Source organism: Acanthopagrus latus, chromosome 12 (assembly GCF_904848185.1).
Source record: "Acanthopagrus latus isolate v.2019 chromosome 12, fAcaLat1.1, whole genome shotgun sequence".
Taxonomy (NCBI): Eukaryota; Metazoa; Chordata; class Actinopteri; order Spariformes; family Sparidae; genus Acanthopagrus; species Acanthopagrus latus.
Window position 1 is genome coordinate 10,038,398 of NC_051050.1, and position 20,589 is coordinate 10,058,986.

Here is a 20,589-nt window from a genome sequence, read left to right on the forward strand (position 1 = left end):
ACCCTCTAACCTACACACACACACACACACACACACACACACACACACACACACACACACACACACACACACACACTGAAATGCGGTGCTCTTGAGAGAGTTTGCTCCATTAAGCTGCTGAAAGAACACATAAGGGCTTTTATTCAGCTGCTGATTCAAACTCTGCTTGGCTCGCACATGAGAGGAGTGCTGGGTTTAGGTTTAGTTCCCAGGATGTTGAATAATAGACTCTGCAGCCTGGTTTCTTAAGCGAAGGGGTCACACCCAAAATGGGTCACAGTTCAGCCGGTGATGGGGTCTTCTCATGACGAGAGGGGCGGTGTGTTTTAATGAGCCTGGATCCCACGCTGAGAGGATTACCGTCTTGTCATTTAGGCTGCAAAACTATTTTTTTTGTGTGTCTTTTATTTATTTATTTTTTTACTCTCAATCTAAAAATAATGTTTATATTGAGTTCACATGCAAGGAATTAATCATGTCTGTGCATCAGGACCCGTTTGCAGGGACATTTCTGAAGCTAAATGCAAATTACCTTCTTCTCTTCTAATAAAAACAAAGTCATTACATATACATACAAGGTTGTGGGTAAAGTGGGTACTGTTAAACAACCCTTTAAACTCCAGCAGATAGCATTAAGTGTTATTTTGGGAACTACAGTAACTGTAACTTGTTTCAAAACACAATACTTAAAGGGAAATTCTCCTTTTTGTCAAAGGTTTTAACATTAATCACTCAGCTAAACACAATTTTATAATATAAAGTAGGTGCATTTATATTTAATACAATAACCTGTAATGCTTCCACAAGAGGGATCTGATACATTTGAACAATTTAACCAGTTTACTGATACCTACTTGGAAATAAAAGCAAAGATGAAAGTTTTACCCTGTTATAGATATTTCAGATTTACTTTGTCATTGAATTACTCTAAATTACGCTAGCTGTGAATACGCACAGTTTTAAAATACAGTAGAGAGAAATGAAGCCTATTTTAACTCCAGTTTGTTCTCAGTTTCTCATCGGCGGTTTATAGATATCTGTCACACTAGAGATTTATTTATAACCATCTGCCTGCTTGATTAGTCACACTGCCTGACATCTTGTACAATGTTGTTAAGCTGTGGCTAACAGTGTCGCTACAATCACAGAATTTGACAGGTTGATGGTTAAAATGTTACAGTAACTCATAGTACGACCCATTCTGATGTATATTTTAGGTGGCGACCTCTAGTGGTTGTATTCATCATGATGGGAGCAAAGGAGGAAATCAGGAGACAGAAGAAGAGCAACAAAGTCCACACGAGGAGGATGATGAGTTTGGTGACTATGACAGCAAGCACAGGACTCTCCTTCAAGAGACCACTGATCCCTGTGCAAAACTGAATGTCACCGGCAGGTTCTTTTAATTATGTAACATACCTAAAATACATCCCATAGGCGATGTATTTTTAATGTTTAAAAGCACTTTAAAAAGGAGCAATATGCTCATCTTCCTGAATAAAACTGGTTGGAGCTCATTTGAATTCCTTCCTCTACAAAACACTTACAAACACGAATCTCCTATTAATACTAAAAACAATGATTCAGCATACATACCAACCCTGAAAATTGTTGGCTAGCTCTGGGAGAGCAGAACCAGAGCCGTGAAACGTATGTATAACACAAGGTAGAGAACAGGAACCACCTGGCTTGGGATAAGGCAAACAGCGCAGACCAGGAAGAGGTGGCCGATTGGGAACAATTTAACTCCATCTGCAGCTAAAACAACAAAAAACACAGCACACAGCTGGACGCACAAACCTATAAGGGCCCTGCTTCAAACCCTGTCACCAGCACTTTGCTGATTAGTTCCACTGAACATGTAAACAATCAAGAACAGAAAGACAAACCTGCTTCCCTCTTGGAAAAATAACGGATGACAAGCTTTCCCCATCCTTCCTTCCATGTGTTGGCGCGTTCGTTCATGCCTGCACACGTCAGGTCCAGTTTGAAACAGATCTATTGATTTCCAAGCTGCTAAAAAAAACAATAAAAATAGAAGAAAAAGCCGAGCACATTATCCACCTGTGCAGTAGAAATCAATGAGTCACCGTGTTTTGATACTGGAGCAGAAATAAAGTTAATGGAAGAAGGCTTAAAACACTGTGTGGGCACTGGTATAAACCTTGGCCTGAGCCTTTAGTCCATTACCAGTATAAATACAGTAATTGAGTGACACATCCATTTTCTATTTATGAGCTGGTTGCGTAAGAACAGAGACAGAAAGGGGCTTGTGGAGAAAGGCCAGAGTCTCAGACAGAGAGAAGTTTTAAGAGAGGCTGTCAAAGAGAAAAGGCGAGGCAGATTCTGTTTCTGGCATGTCACTTGTGTGGCTTTAGTCTTTATAACAGTCATAAATTGATCAGCAGATTCTTAGCATGGAGGAGCTGATGTGTAGTGCACGTAGGCATGTTCGTCTGGTAAACACGTGTACTCTTCCCTTTTCGTTTGTTCACCTTCTAGTGTTTCAGAGATTTACTGCAGCATACTGAGCATTAACGCTGTAGTGGCTCGCATGCTGTCTGCAGAGGCCGTATAAACAAAGCTTAAGAGGGTGGAGATCAGTAGATAGTCCATACACTGACATTAAACCATAAAGGACACAGATAATTAACAAGCTGCAGTTTTTCTTTGTCATTTTTAGCATTTAGCTTAAATATCATGACATTTTTTAACAAAACCCAACAAAAGAGCAGCTCGGGACATTTGATCCTGTCGAGTGGGGGGAGTGCATGTATGTGTGAGTGAGAGGGAGGCCAGAGCTTTCAGCCATTCATTAGGTGTACTCTCTCCATCCCTGGCATACACAAGTTGCATTAGTAGTAAGACACACCAGACTATTCACAGTCTCTCTCTCTCTCTCTGTCTCTCTCTTTCACAGTGTGTGTGTGTGTGTGTGTGTGTGTGTGTGTGTGTGTGTGTGTGTGTGTGTGCGTCCTCGTGTCCCATCTCCAGAGGCACCTCTTCAAACGTTTCGGGGAACTTTTCAGATATTTGATATTTGTCGGCTAAAACATGCAATGTGATTCTGGGAACAGCTGCTACCTTTGCTTGGGGACACCTTGGGGAGTCTTTGTTTGTGTGTGTGCGTGTGTGCATGTGTGTGTGTGCGCGTCTGTGTGTGTGCCTACATGCGCAGGAAAGTGATTAAGGTGTGAGTCAGTTTGAGTCATAGCTGCTGTATTTAGCTCACTTGTTGAAAGAGAAGAGGCGACAAAATAAGACACAGGGAGAGGTGATAATCACAAGATGAGAAGAAAATGTAAGTTTTGAGTTCAATTTTAATCATTTATCAAAGAAAAGAAAACGGACAAACAGGACAGTGATAAAGCTACAGTACCATTAACTAATCTAACTTGTTTTGGATCAAATCATGTGTGTTTGCAGGTGTTGCAGGCTCTCACACACTTTAGACAACAAGACTCTTCAGCCAAGCTAGCGGCTCTGTGAAGCTGTAAGTGGCACAGTAGTGCTCTGAGCTGAATGTTAATGTTGGCACACAAACACTCTCACCATGACGGTGTGTACGTGCTTTTGTATATACAACTGTATATTGGTCGTTCCATTTACATAAGAAGTTGGAGGTCGGAGCTGGGAATGACGACATACCCGAGTTGACTGGGTTCCAGTACAAGTTGGAGTGGCAGTTCTAACCAAGTTACATGTTGTTAACTATTGTTCACAATACCATTTACCATTAACAATGCACTACACTATACCAGAGGACCATGTTCAAATGGAATGAACCATGTGGCTTACCATGTTGACTAGTGTATTGGCATGCTAATATTTGCTTATGATTGCTAAACCCAAACTACAGCTGAAACTGATGGGAATGTCTGTAGTTCTCTAGTTTGGTCCTTCATTTAAGTTATTTTTTTTAAGCTGATGATGCTTCAAAGTAACATAGTGAAGTGCTACTTTTATGTCAACTTACCATGGGGGAGACAGGCCAACGAGCCAACATAACCACCCCTGGAGCCATATAGCTAGTTAACTACCAAGAGACTGCATAGTAGAAAGAGAAACGAGACAACAGACAACAAACCTTTCACTGCAGTTAAAGCACAGGTGGAACCACCAACATTAAAGGCAGCTCAATTCAACTGAAGTGTCCTAGTGAGTGGAATAACGCCATATTTAATGTTACAAGTAACACGAGTGCTTTTCTGGTTTGTCATGTCCAAATGTCTCTTTATTATGCTTTCTTGACGTCTGGAACACTATACTGACGTATGTACAGTATAGTTTGCAAATTAATATTTTGAAGACTTTAAAGCAAAAAGTAAGTAGCAAATGAAATCACTTTTTTCAAAATCCATCCACGTCCAACTCTTACTGCTTACTTTCATTTTCCTCTCCTCCTTCCCAAACCTATAAATCACAGATTGCTCTGAGAAAACAAAGATGGGCAACATTTGCAAGTTCAGCACTTACGATGAGGAGTGACGGGAAGGGAAACTGCAGTGAAGGAAGGATGGGAAGGGATCAAAGGAAACGACCTGTGGTTATCTTGCAATGTGTTTTCTTTTTTTCTTCAAAATGGAAAAAGAAAGTTAAAGGAATGGAAGAAGCCCGTTCACAAGTCAGGAGGTCTTGGTCGTCAGTCCGTGCGTTTTGCAGTGTTCAGCTCTGCAAACACTCAAGTGGTGATTCTGTTCCAAAACCCTGGCAAAACAAGTACGTCAGGAAATCACATCTTAGTTTTTGTCTGAATCAGTTTTCCAATTACTTAACACTTTGAACGCACACACTAAAACAAGCTTACAAGCATGCAGGAAAGCTCTGAGACACAGAAACATACAGGACTACACGTGCAGGTATCACATGAATCCCTTACAAGTCACGCATGACATGTTAGTCTCTCTTACGCCGCTCCCCTGATACAATATCACGCTTTGTTTTGCGCTCCTCTCTTACTCTTCCTCTCCATCTCTGTGACAAAGGTCAGTCCCCAAACACAATGGCCGCTGGCAGCTGGTGGCCTGACTCACTGCCAAACCACTCAACCCTGCAGCTTATCGGGTGATTTAACATTGTTAAAGACTTCCAAGCAAAACATGATCTGAGTCACTGCTTCTGTCTTAGTCATGACAACAAGCCCTCAAACTATGAAATGATAGACACGGTTCATCATGTCACTCACTCAGCTGGCCGTGTTGCATGCATTAACTGTACAACGCACCATTCATACATGTGATCGATGGCACGCACAGGAAGTAGTTTAACTTCATGATGTGCTGCCACAACTTTGCAGTCTGTTACTGCCGGTGGGTCTTTGAAACAGACGGGAATTGCTTGTGCATTGAAAAACAGGATTTTTTTTTTTTTTTTTACCTATCATGTGCTGTACCCAAAGCTAATATCTGGTCTCCCTCCCTGTGATCTTTTCCCATGCAACGTCTAACTTGATTATCTACGGTGATACAACTTCTCGGTTTACGACTCATTCGCCAAAAGCTATTTCTGTCAGAGAGATGGGCCATGGTTTTATTCCAGGAATAACAAAACAAAAACAGCATGCTACTAAAAACACGAGCATCATATTTAATGTGCTGAGAAGGAATCTGAAAGGACACACTCTGTGCCAGGCAAACATACAATGCGCAATTACGTAACATTGGCTGAATTTAAATGAAACATTAAATCAAAAACGACCTTTGTTTCAGCACCAATTTATCACCGAAATGCATGACCAGCACGCAAATATGGAATCAAGAAAGTAGACTCAATTTGAGTACATACAACAAATTGTTGACATGCAATAAAAAAACAATAATAGTTCTTTATATCCAGAGCAGTTCTTGCTTATGTCCTTTCAGACGTATAACTAGATCCGCTATGCATTAAGTCCAGCTCCACCCCCATTTAGTTTTTAAACCTGGACTGCAGAGATTCCTTCGCCCCCACTAAACAAGCACAACCAGTACAACAACTCCTCACTGTCTTGTCTTTTTAAAAAACAACAGTGAGCCTGGACTAGACGGGCAGTCACAGGGATATATGAAAGAGCCAATTGTAAAGTTGAACTAATTAGGAGGCCACGATTGAGAGTCATAGACAAAACTGGGGTCAAAGGGTCAAACTGTAACCTGGTCATTAAGTGAGTTAGATATGAATCAGCTATTGTTATCTTCCAAATGGACACAGTTTTGGGGGGCTTATAATTGAGTTTGACTCTAATACATAAAGGCTTTCACCACATGAACTTATGCAAAGCATTCTGTCAGCACACTCAACTCAGTTTTATTTGTGTCGCATGTTTCATACAAACATGCAGCCCCAAAGAGCTTCATAGAGCAAGATCCTCCTCAGATCCTCAGCCAGACTCTTCCTCCTTCTCATTACTTCTCTCACAGTTTACTGAAAGCTCCTGCACATCACGCGGTGGTGTGATTACAGATGTTGCTGTGAAGCCAGTGTCCTATTATAGCGTCACTGCTTGTTTGTGAACGCAGTCTAAATTTGGCAAGACAAACTCAGATGTGTGTTGCACGTCTTGTACACAATTGTGTGAAGACTTTCTTTCATCACAGAAAAGATTACGGAACATTGCTGTATTCAGTAATTTGTTCCCATAAAGACGCACAAAGTTTCCAGAAAACTAGCTTTTATCTCTGGTTTGGCTGACCAACTTTCTTCTGAGAAAAAGCAGACTGTCCACATCGGTATCGGTACAGAAAGTCATTTGATTCAGTTCTTAGGCAGTCGTTGGCCATGCGCTCTAGAAAGACACTTACTGTAGAAGTGTTCTCTTTAATCTGCCCCTCCTTAACAGAATGTCATTATTTCCTTCCCATGTTGGTTACAAATTATCATAAAATTGTGATTATGTTGTATGATGTGAAGAATCATGTAAGTTCAGGCAAAAAAAAGGGGACCTTCATGATGGTTACAATACTGAAAACTTGACAAGGCCAAGTGTGACAGATAAAGGGGATCTATTGGCAGACCTGTAATATATATTTTCATTAGTGTATAATCACCTCAAACTAAGGATCTTTTATGTCTACAGAGGGAGCTGGTCCACTTCTATGGTGTCTGCCATGCTGCACCGCCATGTTTCTACAGAAGCCCAGAAAGGACAAACTAAACACTAGAGAGAGCAGCCAATGTAGCTTCTCCAACACACTTGGAAGGGGAAGGTTCAATTGGTTGCCATTTGCAACCTCACTGCTACGTGCCACTAAATCCAACATACTGGACCTTTAAGGTTAGGGAACCATGGTTTTGAATAATGTTGACTGTTGATTGAAAATAAGACATGGACAGCAGTCTCCTGTAAGCTGGAAGTTTTATTGACCCACACATCAACAGTGACTTTCTCCCTCTGCAGACTTTGTTACTCTATAGCAACTTCACCTGACTTCCTCCTTTGCTCATACTTTGGGAGCTTGACGTCAACATGTGTCAGTTAGAGGAAAATGTTGCTGTATTAAATGTCAGAGACTGTATTAGCCAGCAATAAAACACACTGCTCTTACATAATACCAGTTTGCTTCACCTCTAAAACACCTAATGGAAACTACTGTTTTGTACTATAATGTGTTATCCCTGCTCTCTCTCTGTCTCCCTCTCTTATTTGGAATGAATCACTCACATGAGAGGAACCGAAGTGGCACTTCACTCTAAAAACAAACTCTTCTTTCCCTTTTGGCGCCGGTGTTTACAGACGAGCTGTTTGTGGCCCGGATTCAGATCACAAATCGTTGTTGTTAAATGAAAACCTGATGTCCCTCATTGTCGATAGTCATATGAAAATCATTATATCCAACGGAAGAATTACGCACTCATCTGAAAACTGAGGCCATCTTCAATCTTACGAAACACTGATAAATCAAGTTGAATAAACCCAGAAACAACTGGCAGCCTGGCTGGAATTTTTTTTTGTTCTTTAATTCTCGAAAACTTGACATCTCAGAGCTCCAAGTTATGGATGATATATAACTATTATAAAACAATTACTTTAAAAACATTTGTTAGAGACTAAGTGCACTATTGCTTAACCCACAAACTGTCTCCAAATTCCTCTAGTATCAGTTACTTCAGAGGAGGCCAAACTAAGGCAAAAGCAATTTTAAGGGATCCTGTTAAAGCAGAAGTTTCCAAACTGTTTGGAGAAAATATTGGACCAAAACACAGAGATTAGCCCTCCGCTGACAAACTCTCTGTCCCAAAACACGATCTCAAGTCTGGTGTGGGATGTCTGGAGTAAGTGGACAACAAAATGCAGACAGGCAGGAATGTTTTCCGTGACTCGTTAGTGACGCACTATTTGTTGTTGTGCCACGCTGCAGTGCCCTTATTGTTGAGGAGGGACACTTCACACTTGTTGGGGGAGGAGAGTGAGGAAGGGGCAGAGGGAGGGGTTTTGTTGTGAGAATGAAAAGTCGAGGGTGTTCTCCTCTCGTTTCCTCGTTTCCCTGAAAGACCCCAGCCCCCCCCCTCCCTTGGTCTGTCACCCTCCCTATCCCCCAGCACTCATGTTGTTCCTAATGTCTTTCCTGTACTGGGGTAGGATCTGTTCCCACACCGTGTAAGACGCTCTCAGACACATACACACAAGGAAATCACACCCTGCTGCCTGTACTTACAGACCCAGATCGTGCTGGAGTCTGGCCAAATACTAATGTAAGATTTGAAAGACAACATATACTTTTTAGATCTTCTTTTCATGAATCCCTAAAATTGTATTGCAGACTATATATTGGCAGTGACACTGGATTCTTTTCAGAGGGCAGTGATTAACTTTGTTCATTTTTTTTTATGGAAGTTTTGAACAAAAGAGTGGTGACTTTCTAGCTGTGAGGTTTGTTATGACTTCTTTGCTCCTTGCTGGAAAGGTTTTCTAGAGGGCTCTGGAAATTTTCAATTTTGTTACCTTGTTGGCCTTTATATCTACTGTTATCCAGTGGTTTACACTGGCTGGCCTTTACTTATTTCTGCTGGCAATGTGTTGCTAACAGTTTTACTGCCTAAGGCTCAGTATGTGCTTGTTTTGGGTCCAAAAGTGTTCTGGCTAAGACAAATAAAAAAGACTTGTCTGGTCCTTCACCAATATTAAGAAAAATATTCTCATAATTACTAGAACCAAATACATGTTTTAGCATGTTGGTGAACATGCTAAAAAAGGCCTTGTTTTGCCATCAGAGGCATTTCCTGAACATCCAGTGGCATTCTGCCAAGACCTCCCATTAAATCCTGACACAGATCTGTATTTAAACAGCGGTCTGTGTGAAGATAAAAATGTGATCAATGACACTGAAAAAAGATTTCACAATGATAGATGTGAATTTAGTCCTTCAACAGGGCCTGTTATGTAAGCTCCTGGCAAAGCATATTGTGTTAGATAAGCCCGTGCAAGGACAAAGTTTGGAATAAACCTTTCGTGTGCACCACTGAGCAGAAAGGAACACAAAGCTTGTTTCCTGTTTGTGCCACATTCAAACCCCTCCCCTCCGTTTCCTTCCCTTGGGTTCGATTGTGCACCTGCACCTAAAGGCCAGCACAAACACTCTCAGCTGCTCGCCGCTCAACTGGGTGCTGACTTCACCAGCTGCACAACAACACATGTGGAGGAACAATACAGCTCCTGGGTGAAAACAAGGTTGTTTTCCACTGATCCTTGACAGTTTGAATAGAAAGTCCAGGATGCCTTCAGATGCCTTTGCATTCCTCTCATTTGTTATTGACTGTTTACCTTCAGTCAGTGGGATGAATATAGATGTTATATCCATCTTATTATGTAGAGGAATGAAAGGAATGTGACCAACTGCTTTACTCTTTGTTCAAACCTAAGGATTCTAGGTCACACTGATGGATGTGGTTAAGGAAAAGTACACTGCAGGGACCTGATGGGGTTTTTGAAAACACCAGTGGAAAACTATTTTGTTCTATCTAATTTTTTTCTTTGTTCATTTCTTATAAGTGTTCACAATATGTATTGTGGAAAAATAGCCTCTGGTTTACCACACATCAAAATAATGAAAGACAGCTGAAACATGTGCTTGTCTATGACAGATCAAAACAAAAGGTGTATGCAAAGAATGCCACAGTGTTGTCTGCTGAGTCTGTTATGTGAAATAATCCACAAGAAGTCATGAGGTTATAGGGAACAAAGCAACACTAACAAGGCAAATAGTACAAAGTCAGTCTTTTCTTTTTAATAACAAGGTTATTGATGTGTTCAAATTGTGCAGTGGTAATGTTCACAGACAGTTTATGACATCATGAGCACTGATTTAGAGAAGTGGTTTAAATGACCATAACTATGTTTGAAGTGCGGTCTGGATTATAAATTATCATGAACAATACATAAACCAAAAATTTGCTACATGGCCATGGTACTGTACAGCAAACCATTATTATTGTATTATTATAGAGGAAGCCAATGTGCTTTGGTTGGCAAGGCAATGGCACATTTAATGATGGACCCTCAGTATTGTAGACGTTTTTTGTATTATAAGTTGTGGCCACAACTAGGACGGAAGTTTCCATTTTTTCTGGTTAAACAGTGACCAACATCTTGGCACAGGTTGTTTCACTGACCTTCACTTAGTTGTTCCAACACACCCTCATACCTAAATGACTGAATATGTCCATTGCCAATGACTCCCAAAACAGCCGTTGTACTGTACCAGCGACAGGCCCTTTGTTGTTTCTGTTAAAGGCTGTATTGATTCAGGCATTAGAAGAACTTGGTTTGGATTCCTTTGCTGCCATAACAATTTTTACAGCCACTACAGGACGCCACCTTAGAATAAAGGTCAATATAGGTCATAATAAGCTGCCTTTAAAGTCAACCTATGTACCTATAATACCTACTAATACATTAAATCCACATCAGCCAATATTTTTACTGCTTGGTGCCAGCACACTTATGTATAATCAACTCTTTGGTTCATATTGTTAATTTGCTAGCATCCGCAGAGGATACAGAGCAACACGTGTTAGTGTTTCTGGGTACCAGAAGGGTTTATGTCCAATATTCATTCTTCTAGCTCTGTTTTTGGTCTCCACCCACTCCTAAGAGAACTATCTGTTTTTTTTAACTGCCATGTTCATCAACCAGTCACTAACTGTGTTCTTTCTGCTGTTTGGCACTCAGTGGTTGGGTTCTTAGAGCTTTTATACAGAAAATAGCTGCATCCGGAAACAAAAATGATGGGAGAGGTGAGAGTAAACCAAAACAATGAGCTGAGAGATGCTGAAAATTATTGATGGGCTTCTTCACTATGTGGAACATCATAGTTGTGTGATCCATACTAATGTAAAAAATATAGATTATGGCATCTTCAAAGCATAGGTCGGTCTTATGCACCACAGTTAATTCAGTGTTGCCTTCATAAGAACATACAACAGCCAGATACAATGAGAAACTGAATATGAAAATAAGAAAAACAAACAACGTCAGGCTTAGTGCACAGATGTAGCCCTTTAATCACGATCGAATAACTAAATATTAACAAGAGTGCTTCAATTACTTCTAGCACTCAAACCAACAGAGATGTACGCAGAACAAAAAACAAAAATTACCCCCTGCCACTACTGCTACAAAACAATTACAGAGAAAACACCGTCATTACTTAAAAAAACATGTTTTTATGTTTCTTGCATTAGGTCTTGTTGAACACTGACATTTCCAGCATTGGTCAGTCATTGTACGTCTGCAGGATGCCCTCTGATTATATTGTTTACAGAACTAATGAGAGCAGAACTGAAGTCATTGTGAAGAAGTGAAAGGGGTAAACAAGTTTCTTTGCATTTTCAATTGTCCTGTAGGAAAAAGAGTGATTGATTAACGTTTGTAAGGACAAAGTCAGTTTGCTCTGAAACCACCAGCAGAATTCCTTTGAAAGAATCCAATTTGGTTTGGACATGTAGCCGAACACACACGCGCACACACACACACACACACACACACACAGTACACATACATTCCCTCCCACTACATCCAGTGCCACATCTGCAGACGGTGTAGGAGTGGTTTACTGTAAAACCACCGGAGCTGCAGTGAAATTACAGAAGTAAATCAAAACACTCACAGACTGTGCTCGCTCCCAGATGTATCTTTACTTTTGTTTTTAGTAAGAGCGTGGGCAGCTCTCATCCCACCTCAGACATCTATTGGGTTTAACGCTTTATTGGGAGGATTGGGAAACAGGAGAGTGGGCACTTCATACTGATATAGAAGCTAAATGCCTACGCTGTGTCTTTAAAAAAGAAGGTTACATGAATATGTGTTCACCGACTCCTTTTAAATATTTACTTTTCATGGGTCCTCAGCTTTAATTAGACAGTAAATTGGTTCATGAGAGGAGGGATGATTTAAAGGAAGAGGGCGAAGGGGGCAGAGTCAGAGGAGAGAAGTGAACTGGTGCGTGAACTCTGAGGCCTGGAGTCAGACCTTTATTTTGTAAGTGAACAATAAAGACACAAAATCAAAACAACAACAAGATTTTTTTTTCTCTGTCATCACAGAATTCTGCTCATACAGGGTCCAGATTTCACCCACACAACAAGATTGTGCAAGTTTCCAAAGAAGTGCTGTGCATGGCTGTGACGGCAGCATTTTCCTCGTCCAAATGGCAAACAAATGGTGTGTAAAGAGAGCGTTATTAACAAGTTGTGTTTTTACTGACCCAAAATCCACAATCTTATTCCTAGAATCGAATGAAAAAGTAGCATTTTTCTTTGTACTACATTAACTTCAACCAGGTAAGCTTCTATAAGTCACGTAAATTGTGACAAAACACACTCCAAGAGTATGTTGCTTAATCGTTGGCCACCAATCCAGTTGAGTATGACTGAGGTTAAGGTTGGTATTCTCTTTGCAGTGATTCACATGTTTTTCATGGATTTGTTGGAAGCAAGTTTATAGTTTTTTGGCAGAACACTCAGTCTGAGGAGGGTTGGGTGAAAGGGTTCACCTGCTTGACGTCCTTTCACAGGTACTTGCAATATTTTATATGCCGACTGCGCTGCAATATGACTCCACATACTTAAAGGTATGCACAGACCATCAAATATTTTTCAAGTTAAGGTTTTACATGCCATTGTTTATGTAAAGCAGATGTAGGTCAGTGTGTGTGTGGGGGGGTGTGTGTAAGGTATTTTATACAAAGAGAGTAATATGTAACATCCAATGTGTGCGTGAAAGTGGGTCATCAATGTGAATGTGTATATGCATGTACCTTCCATCCTCAGAGGATATCTGTGTGTGTGACATGGAAGTCAAGGGCACATCCAGGAAACAGGCCCTCTGTCCGACTATCATCCATCACCATCAACCATCACAGGACTCCCACGTGAAAAGGCAGAGGGGTCAAAACTGGAAAGAAAAAAAAAGAGGCTGAACAAGAGTGTCTTTTTGGCTTCACTCAGAGAAGAGGTGGATCCAAGTTGTTCAGCAAATATGCAGTCTTTCTAAAGCTGATCTACCGATTGAATTCTGGTTTCTTTCCTACTTTAGTGCAGGTGACAGAAAAGATATTTTTTTCTGGTGTAGTGCAGCGAGATGCAGTGAGGACAAACCAAATGCAAGTGCAGAGAACACCAAACAAAAAAGGATTCTGGGTGTGAGTGGATGGTCAGCCCAGTCACTTCAATATTTGAAAAAATAACTTGGGTGTACACTTTGAAATCGTGTGCGGTGCATTCTCCAGAGTCAAATTTTGCAAGTCAGGCAGCACAGGTGGCGGTTGGGGTTGCAGCTGGGATGTCTAAGCAAACACAAGACTTTTTTGTGCCCAAAAAAAGGCAATTTTTAGTTTATGTTGCTTTAATCTAACGTAGTAGTTTTGCTGCCTTAACCAAACAAAACAGCAACCATTACATTTTTTTTCTCACCATGAGAATGAAGGTCACCAACTGGATCTGCTCTCCATATAAGTTAACAGGAAGGATTGGGGTATCAGAAACATGCAATATGCATACGGCACTTCATGAAATTTTGAAATGCCAGTTGTGTTGTTATACAAAGATTACCCAACTGCCAAAATAAACTCTAACCCCACAGGTTAAAGAAAAGACCTGGCTCTGTCCCACACAAATTCAGAACTGTTTGATTTTGTTGGAAAATATCCCACCATCTCCATAAAATCCAACCATCGCGTCTAGCTGTAACACCTTCACCATACCTGACTGTCAGTAAGTGTAATGTGAACTCTACACGACACATCTTGTAAAAAAACGACCTGCGTAAATTTGGCGGCATCCGTGTTTGCAGTAACGTTACATTTTATTCTGACAACACAGATGACACAGACATAGATGAAACTGAGTTGGGATGATTGTTCACATCTAACAGGCAACAGTTCCTCTCGCTCGGTCTGATGCCTCTTCATGCGTTCATATCTGTTCTTAACAGCAGGAGAAAGCACACACAGACGACGACTGACGTTGAAGCTTTAGTCACCAATTGCGTAATCAAACACCTGCATTTTCCCTTTTGTTTCACCAAATAGCCAAATACAAAGAACAAACAGCACAAGGAGAGCATTTCAGATGCGATTAAAATTGGAATACGAACACAGATCAGCTGTCTGCCAACCTGACTCATAATGGAGCATCTCTTCACAAGTTTTCTGTCACATGGCCACTGTTGCCGTGGGAGAATAGGATACCCTTTCAGAGAAGAGAGATGGATCGCTTCACAGAATCAGTATAAATGACTGAATGAGACAATGTGCACATGAATCAATGGGTGCTAGTGTGCATGTGCTCTTTTAATAGGGAGGATGACGATGATGGGTAAATCAATGCATCACAAATGTGTGTGAGTCATGTACTTGTGTTTTTCGAGAAGTTGGAGCCTCTTTAAATCTAATCTTTCAACTAAGCTGACAAAAGTGTAAAAAGTTGTGTCTGAGGATCTTTTTCTGGTAATACATTCATGTCTATAAAACACATACAAATAATCCACATATTGGGCTTTATTTTGAATATAGAGAGTTTCTACACACACTTGCGACTCTTACCCTAGAGAAAGTGAGAGCAGTGGCAGCTGTTCGTTATCATCTGTTCTCTTGCAGCAATCTTTTTGTTTTTATTATTCCAAAAAACTCAAGGGTCTCTTTTCTTCAGAAAGTCAAAAGCACAGATTGTCACCCACTTATTGTCTCCAGACAGGGTCAGGGGGCTTCCAGTAGCTGAGTCAGGCCTCTTACTGGAAGCCTGTGAGTCACCGGTCTTCCTCTCCCCCTTATCCACCCCCCCTACTCCCCTTCTCATATATCCTGCATATTAACCTGAACTCTCCTCACACTTGTGTCTCACTTCAGGTCCTTCATGAATGTAAACGTAAACGCAAAAGAACAGCTAAGCATGTTGGGATTTGAAGCAGGTCGCTGTTATTATACAGCTACATTATTTTCTCTCTTTAACTTATCCAGCATATAAATGCGTGCATTCCTCAGAGAAAAGAATGTCACCATGAAAGCTTCCCCACCACCCCCCCACCTACCCCAGCATCCATTATACCCCGACCCCTCCCCCGGTTCTCGGGTTCTCCCCCTTCTTCTTTCCCCCCTTTCCCGCACCATAATGATCTCACCCAGCTGTCACTGTGTAATCCCACCCACACTCACTACTACACTAAAGTCTGTTGCTGCTGATGGTGGCGGCTGACATAATTTGTTTTGTCCCTGTCACCATTTCCCTGAAATCCAAAACACACTGCCAGTCCGAAGCTTTTGAACATTTTCTTTGGCATTTTTGCTGATCTCTAAGTACTGCATTCACTGTAACTGCTATAGCAACAGCTTTGTAAGCGTTTTTTTTTCCTAAGATTTGCAGTTGGCAATAATTATCATTAGGATTAGGATTATATTGTGAAACTAGGGTTCAGAGTCCAAAGTAGTAATCCTATTGATCAAACAGACAAATTGAACAAGATAAATGGGAGAAATGTGGACATTTAGAAACACTAGAAATGTGAATACCATGTGGTACAAGACAATATAATCAGTAATTATTGCAGAAAAAGTGAAAAAAAAAAAATTCAGATACCATTGCAACAAAAACTAAAATCTGCAACACTGCAACATATTACCTTTAAGGTTGATATGGAGAACTTGTTAGTTGATTATTTACACACCCAGTAGACAAAGACATATATGTAGGTCCAATATTTACTCTGCTTTCAGCTCTGTTTTTGTTCTCCACCAGCTCTTGAATGAAATATCTGGTGCTTTAACCACTAAATGCTCCACTAGTTAGTTGCTAGCTTTGTCAGTCCAAGCAACTAGTGTTAGAGATGTGTTATAGGGTAGCCTTATAGGTTTTTCGCTAACAGCTGCCTGCTGCAGCCGAAAAGTACACTTTGATAGAGGTGAAAGTGAACCAGAGAGGGACAGTTGGAGGCCAGAAAACCAAAACAATAAAAGGAATTCTCCTTGAGGGTGTGCTTTCGCTTATAATAAAATAAAATATTTTTTAAAAAATGTATATCCACTTTAATATGATATCCATGATAAAGTGATCAAAGTGTATTTGAGCATACTGGTGTAGCTAATATACATTTAATTATAAATGGTGTAATTAACTGTACAGTCCACTTACAATTGATCTCAGGTAACATACGCCAATGTTCCCTTTTTTCCCCAATGATCTTCTACATGATTTCATCTGAAGTGACTCATAGTTATCAAAGTCTAATTTCTCTGTAGCACAATCTTTCATTGCTCAAACACCTGCCAACGTGACTGTTGAGTGTCATCCAGCCTAGTGAATTTACTATCAGGCAATACTGAGACATATAAATAGGCTAGTGTTTAATTTAGGGCCTTGTTAAAGTCATCCACTTAGACTAGAGTGAGACAAGGCAAGAGACAGGTGCATTATGACTAAGCTACACCTGTTTTTACTAAACGTCTACTTTTAGGTTGCTTGTAGAATTGGACTGCATCAGATCTCGCTAGAGAAACATTTGCCTTACAGTATATGTTATCATGCGACTTACAACTAAGGACAAGACTGCTACTTCCCCAGTTTCTTCTTTTTCTTCTTCTTTTTCTTCTAATGAATAATGTGAAAATGAGAAACATCTCTTGCGTTATCTGCTTTTGCATTTATGTGTAGGAGAAAGACCTGTAGGCAAGATGATGAGTGGTTTCCATAAATATAGAACAACTCACACTAAACGCTTTCACATCAGCTCTGTGCATTTCCACAGGGCACAGATTCGTTTTTTCATGATGTTCTTTCCCTGATGGACGTCAGAACGTTTTCTTGCTTGACTATGTGTGCAGACAAGAAGCAGAAATCATCTTTAACTCAATTAGACCACCTTTTCATTAACTATTTAAGCCTCTGGAACCATGTGGCCTACGTTTGGTAAAGTCATACTCAAAAGAGATATTTCTTTCCTTTGCTATGTTTGGGAAATATTTTAGGTCAGACAAATCTCAGTGACATTGATAAATAGCCTCTAAATGTCTTAAGGGTTGCATAAGATGTTTTTTAGAAAATCTGAACTTTTTTTCATTTAATACTGAATACTGAACTTTTGTCTTTGTCTTCAAGATTTCAAGAGAATGAGACAAGTGAGAACAAAGAAGAAACAACATCTGACGAAATGTGGATTAAAAAGTGAAAAACTATATGTCAAATACATCCATGAACAACTGTTTGGCTAATGGGGATGGTGCTAACGTCATAGTTGCAGTTTATCTTATTTACATTGACATCCTTGATTTCATATGCCACTCGGACAGGAAGTCTCCCTCAAAAGCAGTTGTGGGCGTCATGCAGTCAATCCAAAAAAAAAAAATGAGGGCCCTCATCAGAGCGTCGCCACGGTCAAGCACCACCGGAAGCAGATGCGGGTGCATGTGTGTGTGTGTGTATGGGCATACTTTGTGTTTTCCGCGCATTTGTGATCCACACATGGCTGAGCACAGCCGGAAGCTGTGCACTTGGGAGCCTGGTGTAGGAGTTGGGTTATTGACGAGAAAACCCTGCAGCCTAAAAGACTCAGAGATCAGCTATTCTCGCCTGAACGGTGATGTGTCAGAATGTAAGAGGCGTCAGTGATCAAAAAATGAGTGCCGCCCACAACTTCAGGGCCCGGCTGTAGTGTAAGTCTAACGCTGTGTTTATGTAATTGAATGTTTATGCAATGAAAAGGACAGGACTGTGCTGAGGTGGATGGCAGCGGTGCAGTGGTAGATGAGGGGGTGGGGAATGGTGTGCACCCACCTTGCTTTAATTACCATATTTCAGAGGAAATTAGACTGTTGGAGACAGAATAGTATATATATTTAGAGTGTATTCTAAACATTTAGAGAAAGAGATGAGGTGTGTTTTTATACTCTGACAGAGTAAAAACGTGTTGTTTTAACCCTGCCTGTGCCTACAACGACCCACACCCCACACACACAGAGCAGGATTAGCAGGATATTCCTGTTGTTACTTGAAAACCTAAATTAGATAATCTTCTTGTTTTCCCTTCAATTTACGGATAACTGTGTTATGGGTTGAGTAATTTCTCCAACTATGTGGGCTTGTGAAATCCTTTCAAAGCCCCACCAGATATTGTCGCCAGACTGTTTTTCTTAATTCCTGAAGATAAAGCTAATGCAGCATGTAAATATTGCAGTTCCTGTGTAAATTACCACTTTGCCTTTAATGCCCACTGTATTGAATAATGTACACAGCACAGCTGAGAGTAAATAACTGTGTTTATAGATTTACTCAGAGTCGGGTACAGTTTAAAGGTTTAGCAACATACAGTTACAGGTCGGTCTTGCGAGAACAGGTATGACCAGGTATAATTAACTGTGACCGCCAGTCTGGTATAAATTACCTAATGTGGTTCGAGAGTGTTGTACCGCACCTTTACGCACAGACATTGTATGTTGAAGGGGTGTGTGGCTCAATAAAAGTGTTACAAACTAGCTCTGAACTCTTCCAACACCACTTAGTAAATCCTGATATCAACTGAATAACCAAACTACAATAAACAAATTAAAGAGTTACAAGAGCTGCGAGAGTTGAAATAATATTTTATATCAACAACTGTCCAAATTACTTATATTTAACTTGTAACTTGTAACAACTTGTAGTAAATAACTAATTATCGAGAAACTAAATTCTCTAGCCTTCCCCTTATGTTCTTTTCGACTGCAAAAGCAATTATTATTCTACTAAATGCTCCTTGCTTGGAAGCAGGTAATGGCCAGACAAAGACAGCTATTGGCCGGTGAACATAACGTAGCATATAGCAGCTTAAAAATCCGATATTCTTTATAGGAGTTTGTGGAAACCGATAGAGCTGAAAGATGAGTATTATACAAATACAATACAGTAAAGTGAACAGAAATATGACTCCAAACAAATGCAAAATGTACTTTCTGCTGGATGTGTAAATGGACAGTGTTTTTGCTAAAATTGTCGCGTAACAACCCAAGGCATACAAAATAAAATATAATAGGCTTTTAAAACATATGTCAGAGGTGTTTTCAGTTTGCTCCACTACCCACTAGTGGCAAAATAAACTAGTTTGACTGGAAGAGGTTATCTGTAAGCCGAAATCTTCACTGCAGCTGTTTGATTTAAAAAGTGAGCATGCACCCCGTCTGAATGAATGCACAAGTGTTCGGCTGAGCATCATAGGTGTACATAATGTCTTTTCAAATCAATTTGGGATCTTGGGGCTTCAGAAGACTTGGATTACACCAGGTGAGCGGTATGGAGTAATTTATGTTTTTTTAAAGTTGTTTTTCTATGTTTTAAAGCAAGTCCCCATCTGCACAAGTCCTTTAGAAAGAATGCTGCCACGCTTTCTATGCTGTGAAGGTCCCAAAATGTATTGTGGACTACGAAACTTCACCTTTCCACTGGCATGGGGCTGAGTGTACAATGTCTGAATTCACATTTTTTGGATGAAGTTATTCTTTAATTAGTAAAGGCAACTTGAAGCCAACAAAAACGTTCACTGGCCAGAATGACCCGAATTGGACCAAATGTAAAGATGTCATCCTCCCACTGCAACCTGATTCCCACACTATGCTGAAATGCAACTGATGACAGGTATGAGATACAGGTAAAAATATTTTCTAATAAATGCAAAAACAATGCTACAATGCTCGAGGATTGCTATTCCTTATAAAGCATCATATTTAAGTAGCCATGAAATAGCTTGCTAATTTTCTTCTCCTGGATCATGCCAGCACTTGCTGTGCCTCATGACATCAATAACAAGATGAACCTTTATGTACACTAAATTAACCATCTTATACACTTATACTCTAACAGACTCTTTTAAAGTCACTGAGACTCACTCACAGCCACACACAAGGCCACATTCCGGGCGAAACCTTACACCTTCCATATTTCAGCTCTCCAACAAAAACATTCACTTCTCCTGGCTGCGGTTGAAAAGAAAGAAACCTCGTCGAGCGGCGAGCCAACCAATCAGAATCTCCGGAGATTTCGATTTTTCGCCTCCTCCGCCGCGATTGGTCCGCGCCGCCCCCAGAGGCCGCCGCCCCCGTCAGGCGATTGGTCGGTTTTCCCGGCTCCATGAAAGTCATTTGAATACGCCTCGCT

At 40.5% G+C, this 20,589-nt stretch overlaps 1 protein-coding gene across 1 annotated transcript in view; it reads right to left on the bottom strand.

Annotated features, from left to right (window-relative positions):
• The window catches only part of LOC119030517 (chondroitin sulfate proteoglycan 4-like), a 39,390-nt gene extending 18,970 nt beyond the window's left edge, over nucleotides 1-20,420 (bottom strand). Inside the window, exons 1-2 of the mRNA XM_037118192.1 lie at nucleotides 20,326-20,420; nucleotides 13,233-13,369 (exon numbers count right to left, since the gene is read on the bottom strand). Coding sequence (XP_036974087.1) covers nucleotides 13,233-13,239 — 7 coding nt within the window. The 5' untranslated portion in view covers nucleotides 13,240-13,369; nucleotides 20,326-20,420. The remainder of the gene's footprint in view (nucleotides 1-13,232; nucleotides 13,370-20,325) is intronic.
• Between the last annotated feature and the right edge of the window lie 169 nt (nucleotides 20,421-20,589).